Here is a 21832-nt window from a genome sequence, read left to right as displayed (position 1 = left end):
GTGCCACGCCCAAGGGCTCGTAAATTCCCATGGTCGTGTCAGTCAAGCACTGCTGGATCGATCAACACTCTGGACTGTCGCCATCAAAGCGACGCGACAAAGACAAGACTACCGTCGTACTCGTCGACTTGCCATGATGCAATCGATAAGACTTAACCCTGGCCCTTACCAGCGTAAGCTTTGCCTTGTGTGGACAACTCGTTCTTTGAATCTTGGCGCCCAGCTTGCTCTCTCGCATCCAGCGCTTTTATGTTTTAAATACATGTATGTGCTCATCAGGTTTGACTAAACGTCTCGTCATTTCCTGTCCGTTTTCCAAGGACATCTATGGCGAGCCCATGAACAAGTAGTTACTAGTACATCACGTTGGATCACGCCTGTCAATGCCAACCGGCACGGCGTAATCGAAGTCGAAACTGCAACTTCGGTTTTGGTATCCAAAACTTCGACGTCGCGGCCAATCCACGATGAATCCTCGCTGTGTCATTTTCGCTTTGTGGCATTTCTGATGCCATCTAAAGCGACGGAGCAGTCGCCGCTCGTGGCCGCGCCTGTGCTCAGCGATACGTGCCCACACGACGTTGGCGCCTATGGGAGCTCGCTCCTCTTCTCGTGGCTCACGCCGCTTCTGGACCTCGGCAACCAACGCCCGCTGCAGTTTAACGACCTCTACCAGCTCAACCCAACCGACCGCGCGACCAACGTCGACGCGACCTTCCAGCGCTTCTGGGCGATTGAGGCCGCATCGCCTAGTCCACGCATGTGGCGCGCTGTGTTGCGCGCGTTCGGCGGGCCCTTTCTTATCGCGGGTCTGCTCAAGGTGCTGCACATTGGGAGCCAATTCGTGGGGCCACTTCTGATCAAGTCGATCGTCGCCTACTTGAGCGACCCGGACGCGACGCTGCTGGAAGGCTTCGTGTACGCTGGCGCTATCTTTGTCGCCGGCGTGCTCCAGTCGTTTGCCTTGCGACAGTACTACTTCAAGTGCTACGAAGTCGGCTTGCGACTGCGCACCGCGGTCGTCATGTCCGTGTACCAAAAGCGTTGCGGCTTGGCGCTGTGCCGTCGACCGGCCAAGTGACCAACCTCATGAGCCTCGACGCGCAGCGCCTCCAGACGCTGCCCAACTACGCGCACGCGGCGTGGTTCACCATCGTTCAAGTCAGCGTTGCGTTCTACCTCATGTATGTGCAGCTCGGCGTCGCATTCGCTGCCGGCATTGCTATCACGCTCTTGCTACTGCCGATTTCCAGTGCCATCTCGCGGGCGATGCGGTCGCTGCAGACACCGCTCATGCACGTGAAAGACGTGCGCCTCAAGGTCATTTTTGAAGTCCTCTCCGGCATCAAAGTGCTCAAGCTCCAGGCATGGGAGCCTTCGTACCTCGAGCGTATCTTGTCGATCCGATCGGATGAGCTCCGACAACTCCGGTCGTATGTTTTTGCCAAGAGCTACGCCGGCGTTGTCTTCAACGCTGTGCCGTCGATCGTCACGGTTGTGTCATTCGCCGCATTTGTCTACTTGGGCAACACGCTCGACGTTGGCACGGCCCTCACCAGCGTCGCGCTCTTTGAGATTCTGCGGTCGCCGCTCAACAACGTACCCGAGGCCATGAACGGGGTCGTCGAAGGCTTCGTGAGCTTTGGCCGCCTCGAAGACTTTTATGGCCGCCCCGAACGCGTGCCGGTGACGCACGGTGCCTTGGCATCGCCCGGCATTGAGCTCGCCGACGCCGCCTTTACGTATGCCGGCAGCGAGGCGCCGGCCCTCGCCCACCTCTCGGCGCGCTGGGGCATGAACCACGTCGTGGCGGTGGTGGGCGCCGTCGGGTCGGGCAAGTCGTCGCTTCTCCACGGACTTCTCGGCAACGTTCCGTGCACGCAAGGCCATGTGCATCTGCGCGGCTCGATCGCGTACGTCGGGCAACAACCTTTTATTCAGAACGCGACGCTTCGAGACAACATCACCTTTGGCTTGCCGTTCGACGCGCGCAAGTACAAGCACGCGGTCGCCGTGAGCTCGCTTCAAGCCGACCTCGCGGTCTTGCCCGGCGGCGACTTGACGGAAATTGGCGAGAAGGGCATCAACCTCAGCGGCGGTCAGCGCACGCGCGTGGCCTTGGCGCGCGCCGTGTACATGGACGCCGACGTCTACCTCCTCGACGATCCGCTCGCTGCCGTCGACGCGCATGTTGGCGCCGACATCTTTAACCAGTGCATTGGCACGGCGCTGAAAGGGAAGCTCGTCGTGCTTGTTACGAACGCGCTGCAGTTTCTGAGAGATGTCGACTCGATCGTGGTGATGGCCAACGGCGCGATCGTCGAGACGGGACCGTACGCTGCATTTGTCGCTGCTCCGGACGCGCACCCGGTGCTTTCGGCAATGCTAGCGTCGATCCAGTCAGCGCCGGACGATGCGACCGATGCGTCCATGGTGCCATCGATTACAGCCGAGCAAGCCAAGCGGTCGGCTGCGATTTCGTCCGACACGACGACGCGGGGGAACCTCATCGCCGACGAAGACCGCGCGGTTGGCAACGTGCCATGGGCCACGTATAAAGCGTGGTTGACGTCGTGCGGCGGCTACAGCGTCGCGCTCGGCATCTGTTTGCTCTTTGCTTTCGCCCAAGCGACCCAAGTGAGCAGTACGCTCTGGCTTTCATACTGGTCGATGCACGCCGACCCGACCAACCAAGCGTCTTACCTCCTTGTCTTTGTCGGGCTCAACCTCCTCGCATCCGCCTTCGTCTTGCTCCGGTCGATTGGCTTTTACATGGCCGGTCTCCGCGGCTCCAAAGCGCTCTTTGAGTCAGTGGTGGCCACGGTCCTACGCGCGCCGATGCAGTTTTTTGATACGACGCCGCTCGGTCGCGTCATGAACCGCCTCTCCAAAGACGTCTACACGGTCGACGAGTCGATCCCGTACAATGCGAGCTTTCTCCTCAGCTCGCTCATGACACTCCTCTCGGCGCTGACGATGACGCTCCTTGTGACGCCGCTCTTTGGTCTTGCGCTGCTTCCGCTCACTGTTTTTACTACATGGCGCAGCGCTACTATGTCGCCGCGAGCTGCGAGCTCCAGCGCATGGACGCCACGTCGCGGTCGCCAGTCTACGCGCTCTTGACCGAGACGCTCGACGGCCTCGCCACGATTCGGGCATCGAACGTTCAAGCCTCGTTCCTTGCGCGCCAAGCCTACCTCTTGGATAGAAACCAACGCGCCTACTACCTCTCGTTCAGCGCCGAGTGCTGGCTAGGCCTGCGCGTCGAATGCATTGGGGCACTCGCGGCCGCCACGGCGGTCCTCCTCGCCGTCCTCTCGCCGCACAGCGCAGCGTTTGCCAGCGTTGCCGGTGTCTCGCTCTCGTACTCGTTCAACGTGGCCCAAGTGCTCAACTGGACCGTTCGGTTTCTTGCAATTGTGCAGACTCAAATGGTGTCGGTCGAGCGGTTGGATGCGTACCAAAATCTGGCGACCGAAGCCGCGTGGACAACATCAACGCCGCCGCCGCAGAGCTGGCCACGCCTCGGACGGGTCGTGTTTGAGAATGTGGATCTGCGCTATCGGGACGGCCTCCCGCGGGTCCTTCGAACCCTCAGCTTTGCGCTGCGTCCGAACGAAAAGGTGGGTGTTGTCGGACGCACGGGCGCTGGCAAGTCGAGTCTCGTCGTCGCCCTCATGCGGCTCGTCGAGCTCTCGGGCGGTCGCATTCTGCTCGACGGCGTCGACATTGCACAAATTGGTCTCCACGAGCTGCGCGGGAAGATCGCCATCATTCCGCAAGACCCGGTTTTGTTTCTGGCTCGATTCGATCCAATCTGGATCCGTTTGGCGTGTTTGACGATGACGCGCTCTACGTCGCGATCAAGCGCGCGCACCTCGAGATCGCATCGTTGGACGATGTTGTCGACGAGCGCGGTCTGAACTTTAGCGTCGGCGAGCGCCAACTACTGTGCATTGCCCGCGCGCTGCTCAAGAAGGCCAAACTCATCTTGATGGACGAAGCGACGGCGTCGATCGACCCGAGCACGGACCGGCGCATCCAGGAGAGCATCCGCACCGAGTTTGTCGACTGCACGACGCTCACGATCGCCCATCGCATCAATACGATCCTCGACTGCGACCGCGTCCTCGTCATGGACCAGGGCGCCGCCGCAGAGTTCGATGCGCCAAGCGAGCTTCTCAAGAACCCCCACGGACTCTTTACGAATCTCGTCGACCACTGGCGCGAGTCGGACGACTGTTAGCTGCATCCGCCATGGCGACAATAATACAAGACTGGTGCATCGAACAATGCATCTTGGCGCGGAAGCACACCAACTCAGATCTTGATTGTGCGTGCTTTCGCTCAGTGGTGTGAAATCCTATCTGATTTGTCGTGTTCGCCATTAGAACAGACATAAGAACTGGTAGTAATTCCCTTACACCCTCACTCAACGTGTAGGTACTAGGGTCGTAGAGCTCAATAACATACTTTAACGCAAGACAATGTTCATTATCAGCCAAGAAGATCAACGAAAAACTACGAGTTGCACGAGACGGGTACGAGACGCGGTGCACGTTTACGACGTGCACCACTTGGTGCCGTACTGAGGGCCGAGGTACTCGCAGTACTCCTTGTCGTAGTCGGCCGCCAAGCATTGCGACGCCGCCGGGTAGTAGCAGCCGTTGCAGCCGTTGCAGTCACCCTGGGGCTTCTTCGTGGGCTTGGGCAGCGGCTTGGCCGTGGGCTTGCTCGTGGGCTGCGGCTGGTTGGACGTCGGCTGCGGCTTGCCGCTGAGCATCGGGTACGACGGCGCTTCGGCCACGTTGCACATGCCCTTTCCGCTCCCGCCGCGCTTGAGGTACATGTAGCCGCCCTCGCCCCAGCCGGTGCCCCACGAGTTCTTGATCTTGAAGTGCTGCTGGCCGTCTTTCGTGCCATAGCCCACAGCGATGACCGCGTGGTCCGACTGCGCACCGGGGCAGCTCTGGACGACGCCGCTCTTGTAGTTGCGCCACACGTTGTTGCCAGCTTCGACGACAACGGTCACTGGCTGCTTGTCGAGCGCGCTCTGCAGCGCACTCTCGCCTTGAATGTCGACCGACTTGCCGACGCTGACCTTGGTCTTTTGGCAATCTTTGCACTGGCCGTTCTGGTTGGAGCTGCCCGACGCGTACGGGAAGCCCGACTCGGTACACAGACCCGTCTGGGCAATGTAGTCGAGCGCCTTGTTGGGCCAGCCGCCCTGGCAGCCATAGCCCGCGCTCGACGCGCAGCTCACGAGCTGCTGCTCGGAAAAGTCGACAAGCGAGCCGGTCACGATGCAGTGTGCCGCCTCGACAGCGCCAACGGCCGCAAACGACCAGCACGAGCCGCAGCTGCCTTGGTTGCGCACGGGCGACATGCACTTGTTGGTCGCCCAGTCAATGCCCGTCGCCTCTTGCTGGGCTTGCGTGAGCGACATCTGAATGTTGTCGGCGCGCAATTGGCGCTTGGGCGTCTCGTGCTTGAACGATCCCTTGACAAAGGCGGCGAATTCATCTTCGGTCATGAGCGCAAACTGGTTGTCGGTCGAGAAGACGGCGCCGCTGTGTTGCTTGTTGAGGTCATCGACGATCTTTTGCGTGGTCGCAAACCGAACAAGCTCGTCGTCGATCTCACCATCTTCGAGGTTGCCATGCTCCGTCTTGGGCGGGAGGAAGCCGTTGGCTTCGGCTAGCTTTCCGGCTTGGCTCGCCTTCCACGCCGCAAGCTTGGCTTCGAGGTCGACCTTTTCCTGGGCCGAGAGCCGTAGGCCGTGCACGGCCGACGCGGCGAGGACGAGGCAAGCAAAGGACTTCATTGGAATGGATTGGAGTGGTGATGGGAAATTGAAAAATGACTCTGGGATCCCGGTGCGAACTGCTCCACACCTCTTGTATGCGACGCTGGAGTTCCGATCCCAATCGAGGCGGAGGCACTGCAGCGGAATGGCTCTTTCTGAGTCGACTGAGTTGCGTATCTGAGTTTTGGGTCGTTTTGTGAGGCGGGACCGCCACCGGTCGCTTTTTTATCGCACATGGGGATTCCGCGAACGGCAGAGGATGTCAAGCGGTGTGCCGTGGCGAGCGATGTTGCGTTGTACAGTACCGGTACTTTGCTCTTTGAGTTTGCAGTTTGGTGGTACCGGCTCTAATATTTTGTGGGCACTTGGCTGGCTGAATAACCATAGCTTGTCGGCATGGCTTGTCCTCGTGCTCGAAAGCCTAGAGGCATGGCGACTTGACGATGGAATTATTTTGTCCGATTTCCCAATTTAGAGTCATGTTCGGTGATTCAAGTGCAGGGGTGGACTGTGGACTGTAGGACGCGAACCCAGCGGCTATTACAAACACTTTGCCCTTGCAAACACATGTTGAGAAATAATGCAGCTGCAAAACGGACGGAGGCCATGACGTTATGCTCCATACTGTTCCAACACGTCATTCTAGCGTTCGGTAGTATCGTCTGTCCGCATTGGCACGGTCCGAACGTGCTGTAATGGAAAGGGCGCGGCGACAATGCCACTCTGCAGTGCAAGTGGCGTGCAGTTAGAGCCGGGGATTCGAAGGCTGGATGCACCATGCCGTCGTCACCTGCCAACATCTGTCTATCGAGTAGCATAGGGTTAGGGAACGCTACAAAACGCGCTCGCATTTTGCCGTGTTCGAGGCCACGCGCCAAGCCTCGTTTGCTTGGCAGAGTAGTACACCAGTGCAGAACGCATACCTTCGACATATCGCCTAGTACGGCGGGAATGGCCGCCTTGAACGTCTCTTGAGCTTGTGCATGGAGTCTCGTTCGAACGGGCTTCTCCTCGTGTTAGCGTCTGTGACCCTATGCAAATGAGGTCGGTCGTTCATCCCGATAACACGTGTTTTTGGCATACATAGCACTGACACGCGCCTTCTAATAGCAACTGCCGTGCGTGGAGTGCTGTGACCAAGGGAATATATATGAACGTGTTTCGCGTTATCTTTGTTGTTACAAAGAGTTCGCGACCAAGGGGATAACTTATTGATTCCCTTGGCTGGGACTTATCCAGTGCGCGCGGCGATGATGGTAGTGATGGCAGGCCACGTCGCTTGTGGAGCAAAAGACATCGACATACCGGTACGGCGCGGACTACTTAAGAACACACGGGTCACGCATTGAAAACCAGGGCTTTGTCACGGTGCCGGAGCAAAACTCACGTCGATACGTTTCCTTTCCCTCGTCTTGAGTGGTCTTGGGTGCACTGCTTCGGAGTAGTCGCCTTTGTTCACGCCTTTAAAGCGACGCTTGCCACACGGAAAGGCAAACTGACTTGCTGGCGTAATGCTGCGCTCTGCAGAGCACTGGTCGCAGCTCGCGGAAACATTCATGGACCACACTGATGGACGACTTTCTTATGCATGCATCGCACGATTACATGATAAAAGCACGCTCTAGACGCCATTCGCGAGCTCTCTGAGCTACTGGTAGGCTCGTCGAGACCTGCATCATGATATTGATGTACCAGTGTCACGAGCTTTCTCCCACACTCAACTTGTAACTTTTTTGACGACTCGACAACACGGCAAAGCCCATGCTCCAACGAACAGACTGATGCAATGAATCGTACTTGATGCCTTGTGCTTGTCCACCGCATACCAGCCGCGAGAACCAATCTCGACCATGTTTGTGGCGCTTGCCATTAATAGTAAAGCGGCCGCGTGCTTGCGGAATGCGTCGATCCTTGTAATGCTGGCGCCGCCATGCAGGGAGCTGCAGGTATTAATTATTGCGCCCTTTTCCCTGCGTTAAGCATGACTGGGACGGTTGCAACCTGCAATCGAGCAAACCGTCGCACAGGAACTGCAGCGCGCATCGAGCAGTCACCGCAGCAGCAAGCCTTGCATTCGCTTGCTGATCGTGCCAGATGTAATGCTAATGTAGCGGAGGATAGGGAGATGACAGCGGTGGTTGCCGGCACAAGGTGCGCTCGAGCACTTGTGCCAACCTTGCTTCTTGGCCATTGGAGCCCGAGTTCAAATCCTCCAAACTTTGCTGGAAAAGACAAAAGGCTCGTCCTTCCGCACGGCCTGCAGTCCTCGACCTACGTCATGAGAGCCATCAAATCGCCTCGTACGCTGCTACCATCTCGCCAATGTAGCACCCAACCCGCGCATCGTTTGGATGATGCATCATCGCACATCAAGTTGAGGCTGTGATGATGGAACAAAACCGAATTTCAACCGAAAAGGTCCTATTTAAAGGCGAAAAGGCCGATTTTCAGCGGCCGCCAGTCCTTTCTCAACGCTCACTGTGCACATTTTCAGATTTTGTATCTTTGGAGCATGGCCGACTCACGCTACAACGCCCGCGGGGTCTCGGCCGGCAAGGAAGACGTCCACAACGCGATCAAGAACGTCGACAAGGGCCTCTTCCCGCAGGCCTTTTGCAAGATCGTGCCCGACTACCTCTCGGGCGACGACGAGCACTGCATCGTCATGCACGCCGACGGCGCGGGCACCAAATCCGCGCTCGCCTACATGTACTGGAAGACGACCGGCGACCTCTCGGTCTGGAAGGGCATCGCCCAAGACGCACTCATCATGAACATTGACGATCTCCTCTGCGTTGGCGCCGTCGACAAGATCTTGTTGAGCTCGACCATCGGCCGCAACAAGACGCTCGTGCCCGGCGACGTCATCTCGGCCATCATCAACGGCACCGAAGAGCTGCTCTCGACCTTGCGCTCGCAAGGCATTGGCATCCACTCGACGGGCGGCGAGACCGCCGACGTCGGCGACCTGGTGCGCACGATCATCGTCGACTCGACCGTCGTCTGCCGCATGAAGCGCGCCGACGTCATCTCCAACCACACGATCCGCGCCGGCGACGTCATTGTCGGCCTTGCCTCGTTTGGCCAAGCCACGTACGAGACCGAGTACAACGGCGGCATGGGCAGCAACGGGCTCACGTCGGCGCGCCACGACGTGTTCCACCACGCGCTGGCGACGCAGTTTCCCGAATCGTTCGACCCGAACGTGCCGAAGGACCTTGTCTACTCGGGCTCGAAGGCGCTGCTGGACACGGTCGCTAACGCGCCGCTGAGCGCTGGCAAGCTCGTGCTCTCGCCGACGCGCACGTATGCGCCAATCATCAAGAAGATTTTGGACAGCGTCGCCCGGTCGTCGATCCACGGCATGGTGCACTGCTCGGGCGGCGCGCAGACCAAGGTGCTCCACTTTGTGCAGAATGTCCACGTGATCAAGGACAACTTGTTTCCGATCCCGCCGCTCTTTGAGCTCATCCAGACCGAGTCCAAGACGGCGTGGAAGGAAATGTACCAAGTGTTCAACATGGGCCACCGCATGGAGCTGTATGTGTCGCCCGAGACGGCAGCGGAGATCATTGCTATCTCCAAGTCGTTCAACGTCGAGGCGCAGATCGTCGGCCGCGTCGAGGCGCACGTCGGGAAGAAGGTGACGATCCAATCGCCGTACGGCACCTTTGAGTACTAAGTTCTGAATTCCACCATTTTACTATTGACTATCGCTGGTACTATTCGCTGTTTTGAACTAGACCACACGCGGTACAGATGGGAATGATAGCGACGGCAACGCTACCTCGCTCGGTAAATGAACACTGCGTGCAGTGTCGATCTATAAAGGCGCTGGTATGGACATCCGGATCCGACCAACGAACGCCACCGCAAAAGAGCGATGCGTCGAGCCGCAAGTACGGCGCGTGGGGTTGGCCATGGCTCCGTACGTCGCAGCTCCCTCCCAAGAACCACGCGCGGATGCCCACGCCCAGACATGCCAGCGTCACGCACATGCGTCGACACAGTCGTTGAGATCCATGTCTTAGCCAACTTGAGAGGAGCATAATTACATCTCTACTTCTAGTAGCGACACAAGCTCGCACCGACGGCCAAGCCTCGGCTGTTGGCGTTGGCACCGCCGCCTTGACGAGGTTTCATACGTGGCAGCGCGAGCGTCGGCCTTCGATATACATTAACGCTGGCCTGGACGCATCCTACGTATTTTAATACATCATTGAAATATGCAATACAAATGTCAAGTATATGGCTCGTATTCGCTTTTAAAAACATTTATAATTTTTTCGAATTTCGAGAAGGGAGCAGCCAGTAGTGTATCCGGACAATGTATCCGGATCACCTGGCCAATCGGATAACGTAGTTGGGTTTCTGCGGGACGGGGAGGAGCCACCTGATGATGCAGCCCGAGCCGACGCCGGCAGGTCCGACCATGGCCTTGCGCCAGCTGCGCGAGCGCCACGCCAACGAGGAGGCCTACCTACGCGAGGCCCAAGCGCGCAAGCTGGCCGATTTCCAGGCGCGGCTGGCCGACGAGCTCGCCGAGCTGCGGGCGGCCCATGCGGCCGAGCTGGACGAGCTCTTCACGTCGCTGCATGATGCGGCGAATCGGCTCGAGGCCGAGACCAGCCAGCTGCGTGAACGCAAGCGGCAGTGGGGCGTGGTCGAGCAGCGTGTCGAAGAATCGCTCGAGAAGCTCTCGAGCTCGGTCATCAAGCTCAACGTGGGCGGGCGTATCTTTGCCGTGCCAAAGGAGACGCTTCTGCGCTTTGAAGGCAGCTACTTTCACGCGATGCTCTCGAACGAGCGCTGGAAGCCCGACTTGGATAATGGTAGGATCATCGACGCCATGGCCTTGCACACGATCCTGCTGAATTGATGTCGTGCGCTTCATGTAGATGCCTACTTTATCGACGCCGACCCGACGCTCTTCGAGTACGTCATGACGTATCTGCGCGAAGGCGACCTGAGCTGCGAGGGGCTACCGCCGTTGAAGAAGCAGCGCTTGATGAAGACGCTCGACTACCTGAACCTCGAGGTGTTGCAGTGGGACGCGGGCGCGTCCGTTGACATTACCGATGGCACGATCTTGCTCTCGGAAGACAAGCGCACCGTGAGCTTCTCGCTCTCGATCGCGGACGAAACCGGATTCATCCAGGCCACGCACCCCGTGGACCGCGTCTCGATCCAGATTGTCTCGACCGGCAACACGTTTCAAGTGACCCCCCAGACGCACATTGGCCTCGAGGCCTTCCAGCCCGACGGCGACGTGGATGCTGCGATCTCGTACAACGTGTGCTCGGGCGAGGTCAAGAACCTCGACGCGCGCATGGACAAGATCAAGGGCCAGACGTTCCAGAGTGGCGACATCCTCACCATCAGCTACCACCGCGCCGAGCGTGCGATGACCTTTGCCAAAAATGGCCTGGACATGGGCATCTGCATTCAAGACGTGCCCGAGAAGAAGTACTACCCGTACATTGACACCAACTGCGATGGCATCTGCCTCTCATTAGCCAGCTAGTCTCGTCGACTAGCTAACTATTTGAAGTACTATTTGAGAGCCGAGCTGCCACCTTAGCAACTACCTTGCATTGCGATCAAGGAAGTGGCTCGGGAACCGAGACGACTTGCATCGTCGACGAGCTCGCCGGTTGCGACGGAGGCCATGGCCATTGGCCATGGGCTCGACCCTTGGAGTGTCGAACGGACACCCAAGGACACATAGTCGTACTGTGAAATTAGTGTGCAACATGATTAAATAAAAGCGTTTTCTCCTCCTACGGCTTGGCGGACCAGACCGAGTCGTCGACGTACATGGACTCGAACTGGACGAGACCGTCCTCGTCAATGATAAAGCCGAGGCTGCACTGCTCCGGGTCCCCCGACGCCCACGGCCCGTACGCGACTTCCGAGTGGACGATCTCAATGTCGGTCCACTGCAGCTGCGAGAGATTCTGGAGCGGCGCGTCGGCCGCGTGCTCGACGTGGGCCGGGCTCTCGGCGCGGAGCTCCGTCTTGACGCGGTCGTCGTTGTCTTGCTCGTTGGTCTCGTCGTCGGTGACGGTCATCTCGTGCGGTGCCGTCTCGACGGCGTCGTCGTCGTCGTCAATCGACAGTATGGGCTGGCCCATGAGCTTGCAAAAGGGCACGAGTTGGTCGCGCCAGAACTGGGCCTCGGCATGGCGCATAGCCTCCACGACGGCGCGGCCACCGCCGTGGGCCTGGATCTGCCAGTAGAACGCGTCGCGGAGCATCGTCACATTCTTTTGTGTCTGCACGTGGCGCTTGTACGCGTGCGTCAACGACGTGGGCGACGCATTGTTGTAGGCATAGAGCTGCTTGCCCAGCTGCGCGTGCTGCTTGAACTTTTTGGTGATCCGCATCGGATTGCAATGCAAGAGGGTTGCCAGCGTCGGCCGCAGATGCACGCCCTTCACAAGTGGCAAGCTACCTTCATGGAAGAGCGCCAGGAGCACGTCGCAGTACTCTTTTTCCGAGTCGAACCACGTGCGGCGCGGTGGCAGCGCCGTGCCCGACGGGCCTCCTTTCATCCGCACTACGCGCACGGCCGGCGACGGCGCATGGCAGACCTGGCAGGCTACAATCGGCCACGTGTGAATGCAGCGCGGATGGAAGGTATGGCCGCATGGCGTGAGCTCCAGAAGGGCATCCGCGCCCTTGCAGAGCGTGCAGCGCAGGACGGAGGCCATGTTGTTTTTGGAAATGCGAATTTCGAATCCACCAATCTGCACCAATGACGACCAACATTGTGGCTGTTTCCACTCGTGCGCGACGATGATTGGCGTAGAGTGTGCATGGAACGCCCACTGTCGGTCGCTGCGGATCCAAGGAATGGCCAATCAAACGCCGATATGCTTGGATTTCGACCAATGGGATGCGAGAGGCGTGGCCCGCCAAGTGTTGGTCCAGCACGAAATTGGCGCGACGACCGACGATTCGAATTTGGCGCGAGCGCCAGTCGATGTCACTGGCGACCGCACTCGATGACGTGGCACGACGACGTGCGTCGATGGATACCCCAATAAGAAAACAGTCGTACCACTTGGATAGGAGTCACGTAGGACCATCGTCAAGTGCGTGCAGCGATCACGCCGCCGCCAACTGGAGGTTGGCCACCAGACCCGAAACGACTCGACTCGAACGCTCACGTTGCTTTGGCGACGAGGGCTCGGTCGTCATGGGTCGTGTCGCCACAGGTCCGTGCCGCACGGAGTGATGCGGCTCAACGCTTCAGTGATCGCCGCGTCGTCGCCAGCCAGACGTGATGCAGTGTCCACCATCAAGCTGTAGGTAAGCGCTTCGAACCGATCGCCTGTGGATCGAGGATGACCCGAGCAGCTATTCCATCCCATCGGTTGGGAATCGCACGAGACATGGGGGATATGAAAAAACTAGACTCAACGCAGCGCGTTTACATGGGGCCCGTCGTGTCGGGCGACGCGAGGTGGACGGCCTGGAAGCGCTCGTTGCTCACGCGGATCTCGTCTTCGCTGTCCTCGTACTCGACCGTGTCGTCTTCGTCGTCCAGCATCATCGAGTCCTCGATCGGCTCGGCGGTCGCAATCGACGACGCGTGCAAAGCGACGGTCGGAACCGGCAGCGTCGCCGCCACGTTCTTGGTCCACGGCTTCCAGCCGTCCTCGGGCGGCGTGTCGTCGTGCACCGAGCAGACGCAAAAGTAGTAGTCTTCGTCGCTCGACGTGCCGAGCGTCTGCTTGTTGGGCGCGTGCGAGAGGTACCACCGGTGCGCCTTGCTCGGCATCTCGCACCGAAACAGCGTGTACTCGATCCCGTTAATGGGCGACGTGTAGCAAAACACGAGGCAGTTGTCGTGCGTCTGCGCCTGCACCGTATACACGCCGTTGAGCGGCGCAAAGCCTGCGTTCTGGACCACGTAGCTCTTCTCTTCCGGCGTGTACGGGATCCCGAGCGCATCGCCGAGCGCGACGAGCGCGTCGAGCTTGGCCGGGTCCCGGTACAAAATGCTCGCGCGGCCACCGAGCGGCTGCTTGAGCGACTCGAGCCGCAGCCATTGGTACGTCCATGACCACTCGGCGCGGCGTGGCGCCAAGTAATTGGCGACCGCAGGAACTTTCAGCAAGTCGAGGACGAGCGCGAGGTACCGAAACACAAAGAGCGACGTGTGGGGATGCGGCGGGAGACGCATCGCGCGCTCGCGCGGCGCCATCAAGAGCGACGTCGGCGACTGCAGAAACGTCGCGTCCAACAGCGCTTCGTCACCGGTACGCAGCAGCTGCGACAAGATCGTCGAGGCCACGTCGACAATCGCTTGGCCTTTCCAGCCCATTTCGGCGGTCGCCAACTGCTGCAAAAGGCTCGCGACGACGACCTGCGACGTGGTCGGCACACCAAACGAGACACGGACCACGACATCGCAAATCGCTTCCGGGTCCTCTTCGAGCGCCGACTCGAGAAAGTCGGGGTGCGTCAGAGCATGCTGGCACAAGGGCGAGAGGCGTTGCAAGAACGCACGTGCATTGTCCTTCGTCATATCCAGCGTTGGGAGGCGCTGGAGGTTCTCGCCAAAGCCATGCGCCTTCAGATCCGAGAGCACCATCTTGGACGACGTCGACGCAATCTCCGTATACTGCGCGAGAAACGCCGCTTTCGTGAGCTCGGGGCCGGCCGACAGCATCGCCTTGATCTTCTTCCCGGCCGTCTTGGCCGTCGACATGGTCGTGCCACACGCTTTAAAGTACGCCTTGAGCTCGTTCACGCCCATGACACCATTGATGGCAAACTCGTCAAAGAGCTCGGAAAAGGCCGCGATCGCACGTGTGCTGAGCGTGATCGAGTGCACCGACCCGTCCGCCAGCAGCGGCTCGGGCACGCGCCGGGGCAGCCCCAGCAAGCCCGCGAGCGCCTCAAACAGCGGTTGAAAGTCCATCTGCGCGTTCGAGAGCGCGGCCGTGGGGTACGCGGCTTGGAGCGGCGGAAGGCTGCGCGCGCCCAGGAAAAAGTGCACGAGACGGCTGCACATGTTGGCCGCGACGAACTGCGCGCGCATCTCGGCCGACTGCTCGCAGAGGTGCCGGACAAGGTTGAAGAAATCGTCCACGTACAACGGAAACACCACGTTCCAGAGGCCGACGAGCTCGGTAACGACACGCTGCGTCATCTCCGTTGGCGCCAAAAGCAGCGCGCGCGTGACCAAGTGCACAAACGTCTGCCGCGCCATGCCGTCGGGGCACTCAAAGAGGTACGTCGTGAGCCACGTCGCCTTCTTGTCACCAATGACGTCATCTAGAAACCGCGCCACGAGGCCCGGGTGGGCGCTAAACGCATGCTGCAGCGCTTGGAGCCAGCGCGCAATGCCCTTCTTTTCGCGCGAGTGCAAGACCACGTCGAGGACAAACGAGAGGCCGAGCGCATACCACTCGACCGCATCCGCATGCAGGATGACGTCTTTTGCAAACTCGTGAAAGTCCGCGTCAAAGACATACGAGTGCTTGAGAAAGACGTCGTTGGCGAGCCAGACCTCGTGGGCGAGCGGCGACGGCGTCACAATTGGCGTCGGCGCCGGCGTCGGCTCGACCTTTTCGTAAAAGAGCATGAGCGCGTTGGAGAAGACTTCCATCTCCATCGTGTTGGTCACGCCGTTCCACGACGACGTGCGCTTCTGCGTGCCGCCAAAGCACTCGGCCTCAATGTGCGCCGGGTCGAACGGACTCACGTCCTCGTCGTCGTACTTGAACCACTCGTTCTTGGTCTTGTCCAAAATGAACGAGTAGTAGTGGCCGCCTTGCGCGACACCAGAGTGCACGAGCACGCCGCGGAGCGCGTAGGCATACGCACTGCTGGTCTCGGCTGTATTCTCCATCATCATCGACGCGTCGTCGCCATCCGACTCCTTCTCGTCTTCGAGGCCTTCTTTCGTGTACGGCCGCATATCGAGCTCGAGCGGGAACGAGCACCGGTTGTTGAGCTTGACCGTCTCAAACGTCGCATAGTCCAAGTCGAAGCGCTTGAGGTGGAGCACGAGGAGATTCGGGAGCGCGCCAAAGCACGTGCGTCGCGTCGCCGCCTTTTTCGTACCGCACTGCTCGCACTCGACCTTGTTGTCGCCATCCATGACCTCGCCTTCGACAAAGCTCGCGAGCGACTCCTCGATCGAGTCCTTGCCGCGGATCTGGAGCTCGAGGCGGATGAACGCTTCTTCGCGCTCGTAGCGGTGGCCGCAGCCTTGGGGCAGCTTTTGCGAAATGAGCTTGCCGCCGAGGTTCGCTTGGAGACACCCCGCGCCTTGCGGTGTCTTCTTGAGCCCAATCTCGAGACGATCGAGGAGCTTGTCGCAAAACTCGCTCGCGTCGTTTTGCTGGTACACCGAAAACTCGAGGTTCAAGCACTTGCAGGCTTCGACCTAACCATCACAACACAATGGTTTCATAGCCGCCCAAAATGACGGACATGCAATTGCGTACCAGGGCTTTCGGGTTGTAGTAGCGCATCTCGCTGTCCTTGAGATACCAAAACGTGCGCTGCACTTGACGCAGCACCTCGACCGTCGCGTCGTCGCCTTCCAAGACGGGCGGCAGCAGCGTCATGTGCACGTTTCCGAGCACTTGGATGGAAAACTACAGCAGCATGTCGAAGATAAGTGCCATGCAACTCGAACGAGAGAGCGTACGTCGGCGCCACCGTCGTCGTACTTGATCGTGTGTTGGTTCGTACTCGGGTCAAAGCCGGTGATGAGCGCCTCAAACGACCGGCCGTTCCCGCACTCGTGCATGATGCGCCGACCGACGAGGGACGACGGCGCAATCGTCGCCAGATCCCCGTCCTCTTCAATCGTCTTGAACGAGTCGGGAATCGCGGCGGCGAGAAGGCCTTGCCGGATCGGAAGGTACATGAAGAGCTGCTGCAAGAACGAATTCATGTAGCACGAGCAGCCTTGGTTCTTGAGGCCCACATGGTCGTCACTAGCACACAAATAATAGCATCATCCACAACGCAAATCGATCAAGAGAAACAAGGAGGTGTACCTGGCACGAGCGACCACGTTACATTCTTGGCCCCATTTCTTGGGGTTGGCCGCCTCCTGCAGCAGTCGCCCGAGCTTCGCGCGCAGCGCCGCTTGGTTGGCCGGCGCGTGCTTGACCGTTTGCGCAAGGACGCTATAGGCCGCGCGACGCGTCTCGGTGGTTGTGCAGAGGCTCCGCGCGCGGTGGCCTTCCGACGACTGCATCGCAAAGAGGCCTTGGTCGTAGACCACCTCCCAGACCCGTGCCGCGTGCTGCGGCGCAAGCGACAAAATGTGGGCGAGCGACTGGAGCGACCCGAGCAGTACTTGGTTGGACGTCGACGGCGTCAGTAGCTGCAGCAAGTTGATGACAAGTGCGTCCAGCGCATGCAACGGCGCGTGCTCGACCACGTGTTCGAGCAGCTGAAAGAGCTCGTGGCACACGGGCGAGTCGACGCGCAGCTGGCCGATCGCAGCCGTGAGCGGGTCCACAAGCACACTCGCGTCTTTCGCTTGGCGTTGCAGCGTCAAGAGCCATTGCGCGCGCACGGGTTCGCACGGATGCAGCAGCGTCATCTCGAGCGAGATCGAAAACACTTGGATGAACCATTGGGAGGCAGTCGTCGTCGCCTGAATGAGCTCGAGCGCATCGAGAAGCACGCGGGGCGCGTGCTGCGAGAGCACAAGCGTCGTCAAGTGTTTCACGAGCGCCTCTTGGACGTCGAGTGCCATGGCCGAGACGCTGTGGTGCTCGACGCAGCCAAACTTGACGATCCGCAAGGCGACTTCAATGCCGTGTTCTTCCCTCGCCACGTGAAAGAGAAAGTCGAGCACGTCCGGAATCCCAAAGCGCACAAACGCCATGACAAACGGCTCGTCGTAGGCGCGCTGCGCCATGGACGACGGCATGAGGAGACCGTCGAGGACCTCGAGCACGTAGACGGCTTTGGGGTACGGCATGGCTGCCAGCCACGACGCGACCGTCTTGGGCGACGTGAGCGGCGTCGCACAGCGCGCGAGCCAGTCAGGGTTGGTCGGGATCTGCTGCAAAAGGTCGCGGAGCAGCACCTGCGTCATTTTCGGCGTCGTCGACGACGCGAGGAGACCGAAAAGCACGTCCAGATACGCCTCGTTGGCGGCAAGGAGCGCGCCGGGCGACGAGGCTTCGAGCTCACTCGGCGCAAAGATCGTCGCTTCGTCGGCGGCCTTGGTCACGACATTTTGAAACAAAACGACCCGGACTTCGGTCGACTCGGTGAGGCCGACCTCGGCGAGCGTCTTGGCCTCGCCAATGAGCGTCGCGCTGTGCGCGAGGAGCTTGGTCTGGTTCTTCGGGTGCTGCACCGTGCGCTCGACCAGCGACCGGAGGCGCGCGACCGGGTCGTTGGCAAACACCGTGAGGGTCACGTACGTGCGCTCGTTGTGGAGCTGGTTGGGAATCCGCTGCACGACGCACTTGAGCGTGAGCTGCGTGCCGCGCGATCGCTTTCCGTGCACGAGGCGCGCTGGCTGGGACGCGACAAAGCCCGCGAGCAGCTGCACGCCTTGCGTCACGAGCCGCGCGTGCTCGAGCGACGCAAACACGTGCGACAAAAAGTGCACCCGCGACTCCATCCGGTCGCCTTCGTCGACATGGGCGTACACTTGAAGGAGCTCGTTCGTGGCGAGCTTGGCGACGTCCGGCGCGCCTTCCATCGCGATCGTCCAGAGCGCGTCGAGGCCGAGGAGCGCATGGAGGCGCATCACGCGTCGAATCGAGGTCGGGGACCGCACGAGGTGCGACATGTGCGCGTTGAGCCCAATGAAAAACGTGTGAAAACAGTTGAACCCGTGGACACTCAGCGACGCGTAGTTGGTCTCGGCCGCGACGCACAGCAGCTGCTCAAACACGCGACGACACACGTCCAATTGGAGCGGCGCCGCATCCGCGACCACAAAGATCGACGCGTCGCGGAGAAACTCGTAGCAGACGTCGGCGTAATGCACGCGCAGGGCACTCCAGATGCGCAGCACTTCCTCAAACGTAAGCGCGCTGCTGTGGTGCAGAAACTGAAGGAGCTCGAGGCGGTGGCGCAGCGCGGCCTCGGCCATCGGCGATGCGATCGGGTTGCGCGCGACAAAGGCCGCAATCTCGTCAAACAAGAGCGCAACCAGTGGCGCCACCGGCGTCGACGCTGTCAAAAGCACTTGGAGCAGCTCGAGGCTGCGCGCGATGCGCGTCTCGTCGTCCAACGCAAGCGGCGTCGACTGGCCGGCCGAGAGCTGCAGCTGCGCCACGCACGCGTTTACAAACGTAGACGCGTCGCTCGGCGTGTGCATCAAAGCGTCTTGGAAAACTCGAGCAGCTCCGACGACGTCGCTTTGGCCGACTGGAGCTGGATGGCCCAGAGCACACGCGCGACCGCGCTACGCACCGTCGGGCTTGGACGCAGCAGAATGCACCGGTACTGCGTCGCAATCTTCTCCATCAACAAGGTCGCATCCGTGAGGTTGGACGCGAGCACGTGCTCGAGAAACGGCTCGAGCATCGCGTCCGAGACGTACGGCAAGACGCACGTCACGAGAACGGTTTGGATCTCGGCCATGAGCGACGCTTCCTTGCCCGACGTCGAGGCCACAATCTGCAGCAAGTGCGCCTCCGAGATCGCGTGCGACTCGGCGAGGAACGTCAACAACGTCGTGCTGCGCGCGACGACTTCGCGGTGCATGCGGTCGCCAAAAAATCTCCTCCAGTAGCTTCGTCCGCGTCACAAAGGCCAGAATCTGCTGGTCAAACCGGGCGGGGTCGATCGACGCCTCGGGTGCGCGCGTCGGCACGAGCAATGGCGCCGGGGCCATGCCGCTGCCCGTCGGCTGCCAGTGGAGCACAGGCGGGAGGCACTCGTCGAGCGACGACGACTGATGCTGGTAATAGTCCACGTCCTGGTCCGTACCGGGCTGGAGTTTGTCGGCTTCCGAGAGGAACCACCATTTTGCGCCGCTCTTCATCGTGCAGCAAAAGAGCGTGAGCGGACTCGTGGTCGGGACCACGCTCGGCTGGACGTACGTGGCCGTCGACGACTCAGTCACCTCCGTTGCGCACGAGAAGGTACGTGCCGTTGACATGCGCCGAGCCCGCGCCGCTCACTGTGTACGAGATCGGGTACGGCTGCACGTGCCGCGCCGCGCCAATCAAGTGGCCAAGCTGCTCGAAACCAAAGAGGCGCTGCGGCAGCGACGTCGACTCGATGAAGCGCGCAATGACCTGCAGCATCGTGTCCTGGAGCGGCGACGCGTGGTGGACGTCCCATAGCCGCTGGATCGTGCCAAGCACGTGGCCCATGACGTCGGTCGCCTCCTTCTTCAACTCGGCCGCGGGCAGCGCGAGGAGGAGGCGAAGGATCGCAAGCGAGAGACGATAGACGAGCCCGACGTCGACGCTGCTGCGGGCTTCGAGCACGGCGAGGACAAAGATGCGGAGATCGTCCATGGGCACGAGGCCGAGGCACGCGACGCTTTCGTCGTTCTCGACCATGGCCTCGATCGTTTGCGCGAGGACGAGGAAGCCGCCGTGCTCGTGGAAGAGGCTAATGCACTGCTGGCGGACCTCGGGGCACCCGGTCGCCTTGTTCCAGTACTGTCCCATCATGTGCGAGTTGCGAACCTCCTTGTAAAAGAGCTTCTTCTTGTTGAGGAGGACAGCCGCGTGCGAGAGAAAGGTCGGTCGGTGCGCCTTCAACTGGCCAACGCAGAGTACGATGCCCTTGGTGAGCGTCTGGATCACGCAACTCTTCTCGGTCGGGCCAATCTTGCTCGCACTAGACGTCATAGGCAAGTTAAGAGGGCGTCCTCGTGTGCGGTTGCAGCACGTACTGCTGGTCGAGCATGATGCTCACAATCTGGCGAAAGCAGAGCTGGAGAAACTCGATGGTTGCCGGTGTCTCGGGGTGGGCAGTCGCGGTCTCAAAGGCCGTGACCGCGTTCTGCCACCCGACTGTCGATTTGGTGCGCAAGTCTTCGTACACGACACGGTAGAGCTCCATGTGGTGGGCCTGGAGCGCCGACGGGTCGGCGTCGGCCTGGATGCGCCGGCGCTTTTCGTGGTCCTTGGCCTCGTGCGCGTCCGGCGCGCTCATTTGGTCGGAATCGGGCTCCATGCGCTTGTGGTGGTTGTTCGGGCTGGGGGTCGACGTCGTCACGATGGAAGCAGTATCACGATGTGTAGTCGTGATGGCAGCGTGCGTCGAGGATGCTATGATCTTGGTGTCTACCTGGATTCCTAGACAGCATCTTCATGAGCGCTTCCGCGGTCGCATGGCGCCGGGTACCGCGGAGGCCGACGGGCAATCTCTCAGATACCGCAAGCTGGCGTGCAAAAATCCACAAATGGCATAAGCCCACACAATCCGCATTTAATTTCGCATATTTTATGTGAGCTTGCGTTTTCTATACGTTCCTGCGTATTTTAATGCTTGTGCCCCAAGCTACGCCCCCTTGGATCCGAGGCGTTGAAAACCATCGTGTGTTTCAAACAAATACCTTGCACTTTGTATACGCCCGACCAGGTCCAAAGATACTCTTTGGATACCATTTGCAGGTGTTTTAAACACACACCAAGAAAACACCAGAATGATGGTTCTGTTGCGTGCGGCTAACGTGTCGCACCGACGTGGATTCCCGCGCATTCTCCAGTCCCCTAGAGAGATTGTACTCGTTGCAGTCGCAGCCGCCTCTGCACGCTCATGCCATAGGCGTCGACAGTCCATGAGCCAAGCGTTGGAACGTCACGGTGCGTGAATGATGGTGTGGGAAGGGACGTCGTCGCAGGTGGCCGCGCGATGTACACCTGCGACGAGGCTTGGCGTCGATCGTCCGTTCGCATCCAGCACGGGTACAATAGTGTCTACTAGTCAATGTGTCCAAGAGGGTAGTAAAGAATGATCGTACGCGCATGTCATTGCAGAGGACGACGCGCGAACCTTACAAGTCACATCGCACGTCAACCAAGGTGCAACGTGGCTAAACGCACGCAACACGATCTT

At 59.9% G+C, this 21832-nt stretch overlaps 6 protein-coding genes across 6 annotated transcripts; 3 read left to right on the top strand and 3 right to left on the bottom strand.

Annotated features, from left to right (window-relative positions):
* Positions 1-508: 508 nt before the first annotated feature.
* SPRG_06447 (hypothetical protein) lies at positions 509-4246 on the top strand (the record flags this gene model as incomplete). The annotated part of the gene is made up of 4 exons (XM_012345264.1): positions 509-1043; positions 1079-3027; positions 3075-3788; positions 3869-4246. 4 exons carry the CDS (start codon positions 509-511, stop codon positions 4244-4246), a joined length of 3576 nt encoding a protein of 1191 aa, XP_012200654.1.
* A 315-nt stretch (positions 4247-4561) lies between these two features.
* SPRG_06446 (hypothetical protein) lies at positions 4562-5824 on the bottom strand (the record flags this gene model as incomplete). The annotated part of the gene is made up of 1 exon (XM_012345263.1): positions 4562-5824. The coding sequence occupies one exon, from the start codon at positions 5822-5824 to the stop codon at positions 4562-4564; it is 1263 nt and encodes a 420-aa protein (XP_012200653.1).
* A 2476-nt stretch (positions 5825-8300) lies between these two features.
* Positions 8301-9524, top strand: SPRG_06445 (hypothetical protein). Its single transcript, XM_012345262.1, has one exon. It carries the CDS (start codon positions 8319-8321, stop codon positions 9486-9488), a length of 1170 nt encoding a protein of 389 aa, XP_012200652.1. The 5' UTR covers positions 8301-8318; the 3' UTR covers positions 9489-9524.
* A 649-nt stretch (positions 9525-10173) lies between these two features.
* SPRG_06444 (hypothetical protein) lies at positions 10174-11478 on the top strand. The gene is made up of 2 exons (XM_012345261.1): positions 10174-10638; positions 10705-11478. Exons 1-2 carry the CDS (start codon positions 10203-10205, stop codon positions 11328-11330), a joined length of 1062 nt encoding a protein of 353 aa, XP_012200651.1. The 5' UTR covers positions 10174-10202; the 3' UTR covers positions 11331-11478.
* Positions 11479-11552: 74 nt separating this feature from the next.
* On the bottom strand, positions 11553-12519 carry SPRG_06443 (hypothetical protein; the record flags this gene model as incomplete). Its single annotated transcript, XM_012345260.1, has 1 exon — positions 11553-12519. The coding sequence occupies one exon, from the start codon at positions 12517-12519 to the stop codon at positions 11587-11589; it is 933 nt and encodes a 310-aa protein (XP_012200650.1). The 3' UTR covers positions 11553-11586.
* Positions 12520-13205: 686 nt separating this feature from the next.
* Positions 13206-21165, bottom strand: SPRG_06442 (hypothetical protein). The gene is made up of 9 exons (XM_012345259.1): positions 21119-21165; positions 20664-21069; positions 19894-20608; positions 19588-19871; positions 19149-19535; positions 16834-19116; positions 16479-16770; positions 16273-16425; positions 13206-16211 (listed from the first exon to the last, which is right to left on the bottom strand). Exons 2-9 carry the CDS (start codon positions 20945-20947, stop codon positions 13242-13244), a joined length of 7368 nt encoding a protein of 2455 aa, XP_012200649.1. The 5' UTR covers positions 20948-21069; positions 21119-21165; the 3' UTR covers positions 13206-13241.
* Positions 21166-21832: the final 667 nt, after the last annotated feature.

The sequence above is a fragment of the Saprolegnia parasitica genome (genome assembly GCF_000151545.1).
Source record: "Saprolegnia parasitica CBS 223.65 unplaced genomic scaffold supercont2.22, whole genome shotgun sequence".
In the NCBI taxonomy this organism is placed as follows: Eukaryota; Oomycota; class Saprolegniomycetes; order Saprolegniales; family Saprolegniaceae; genus Saprolegnia; species Saprolegnia parasitica.
The sequence above is the reverse complement of the archived record's forward strand: the minus strand, read 5'-3'. Positions and strand labels throughout refer to the sequence as shown.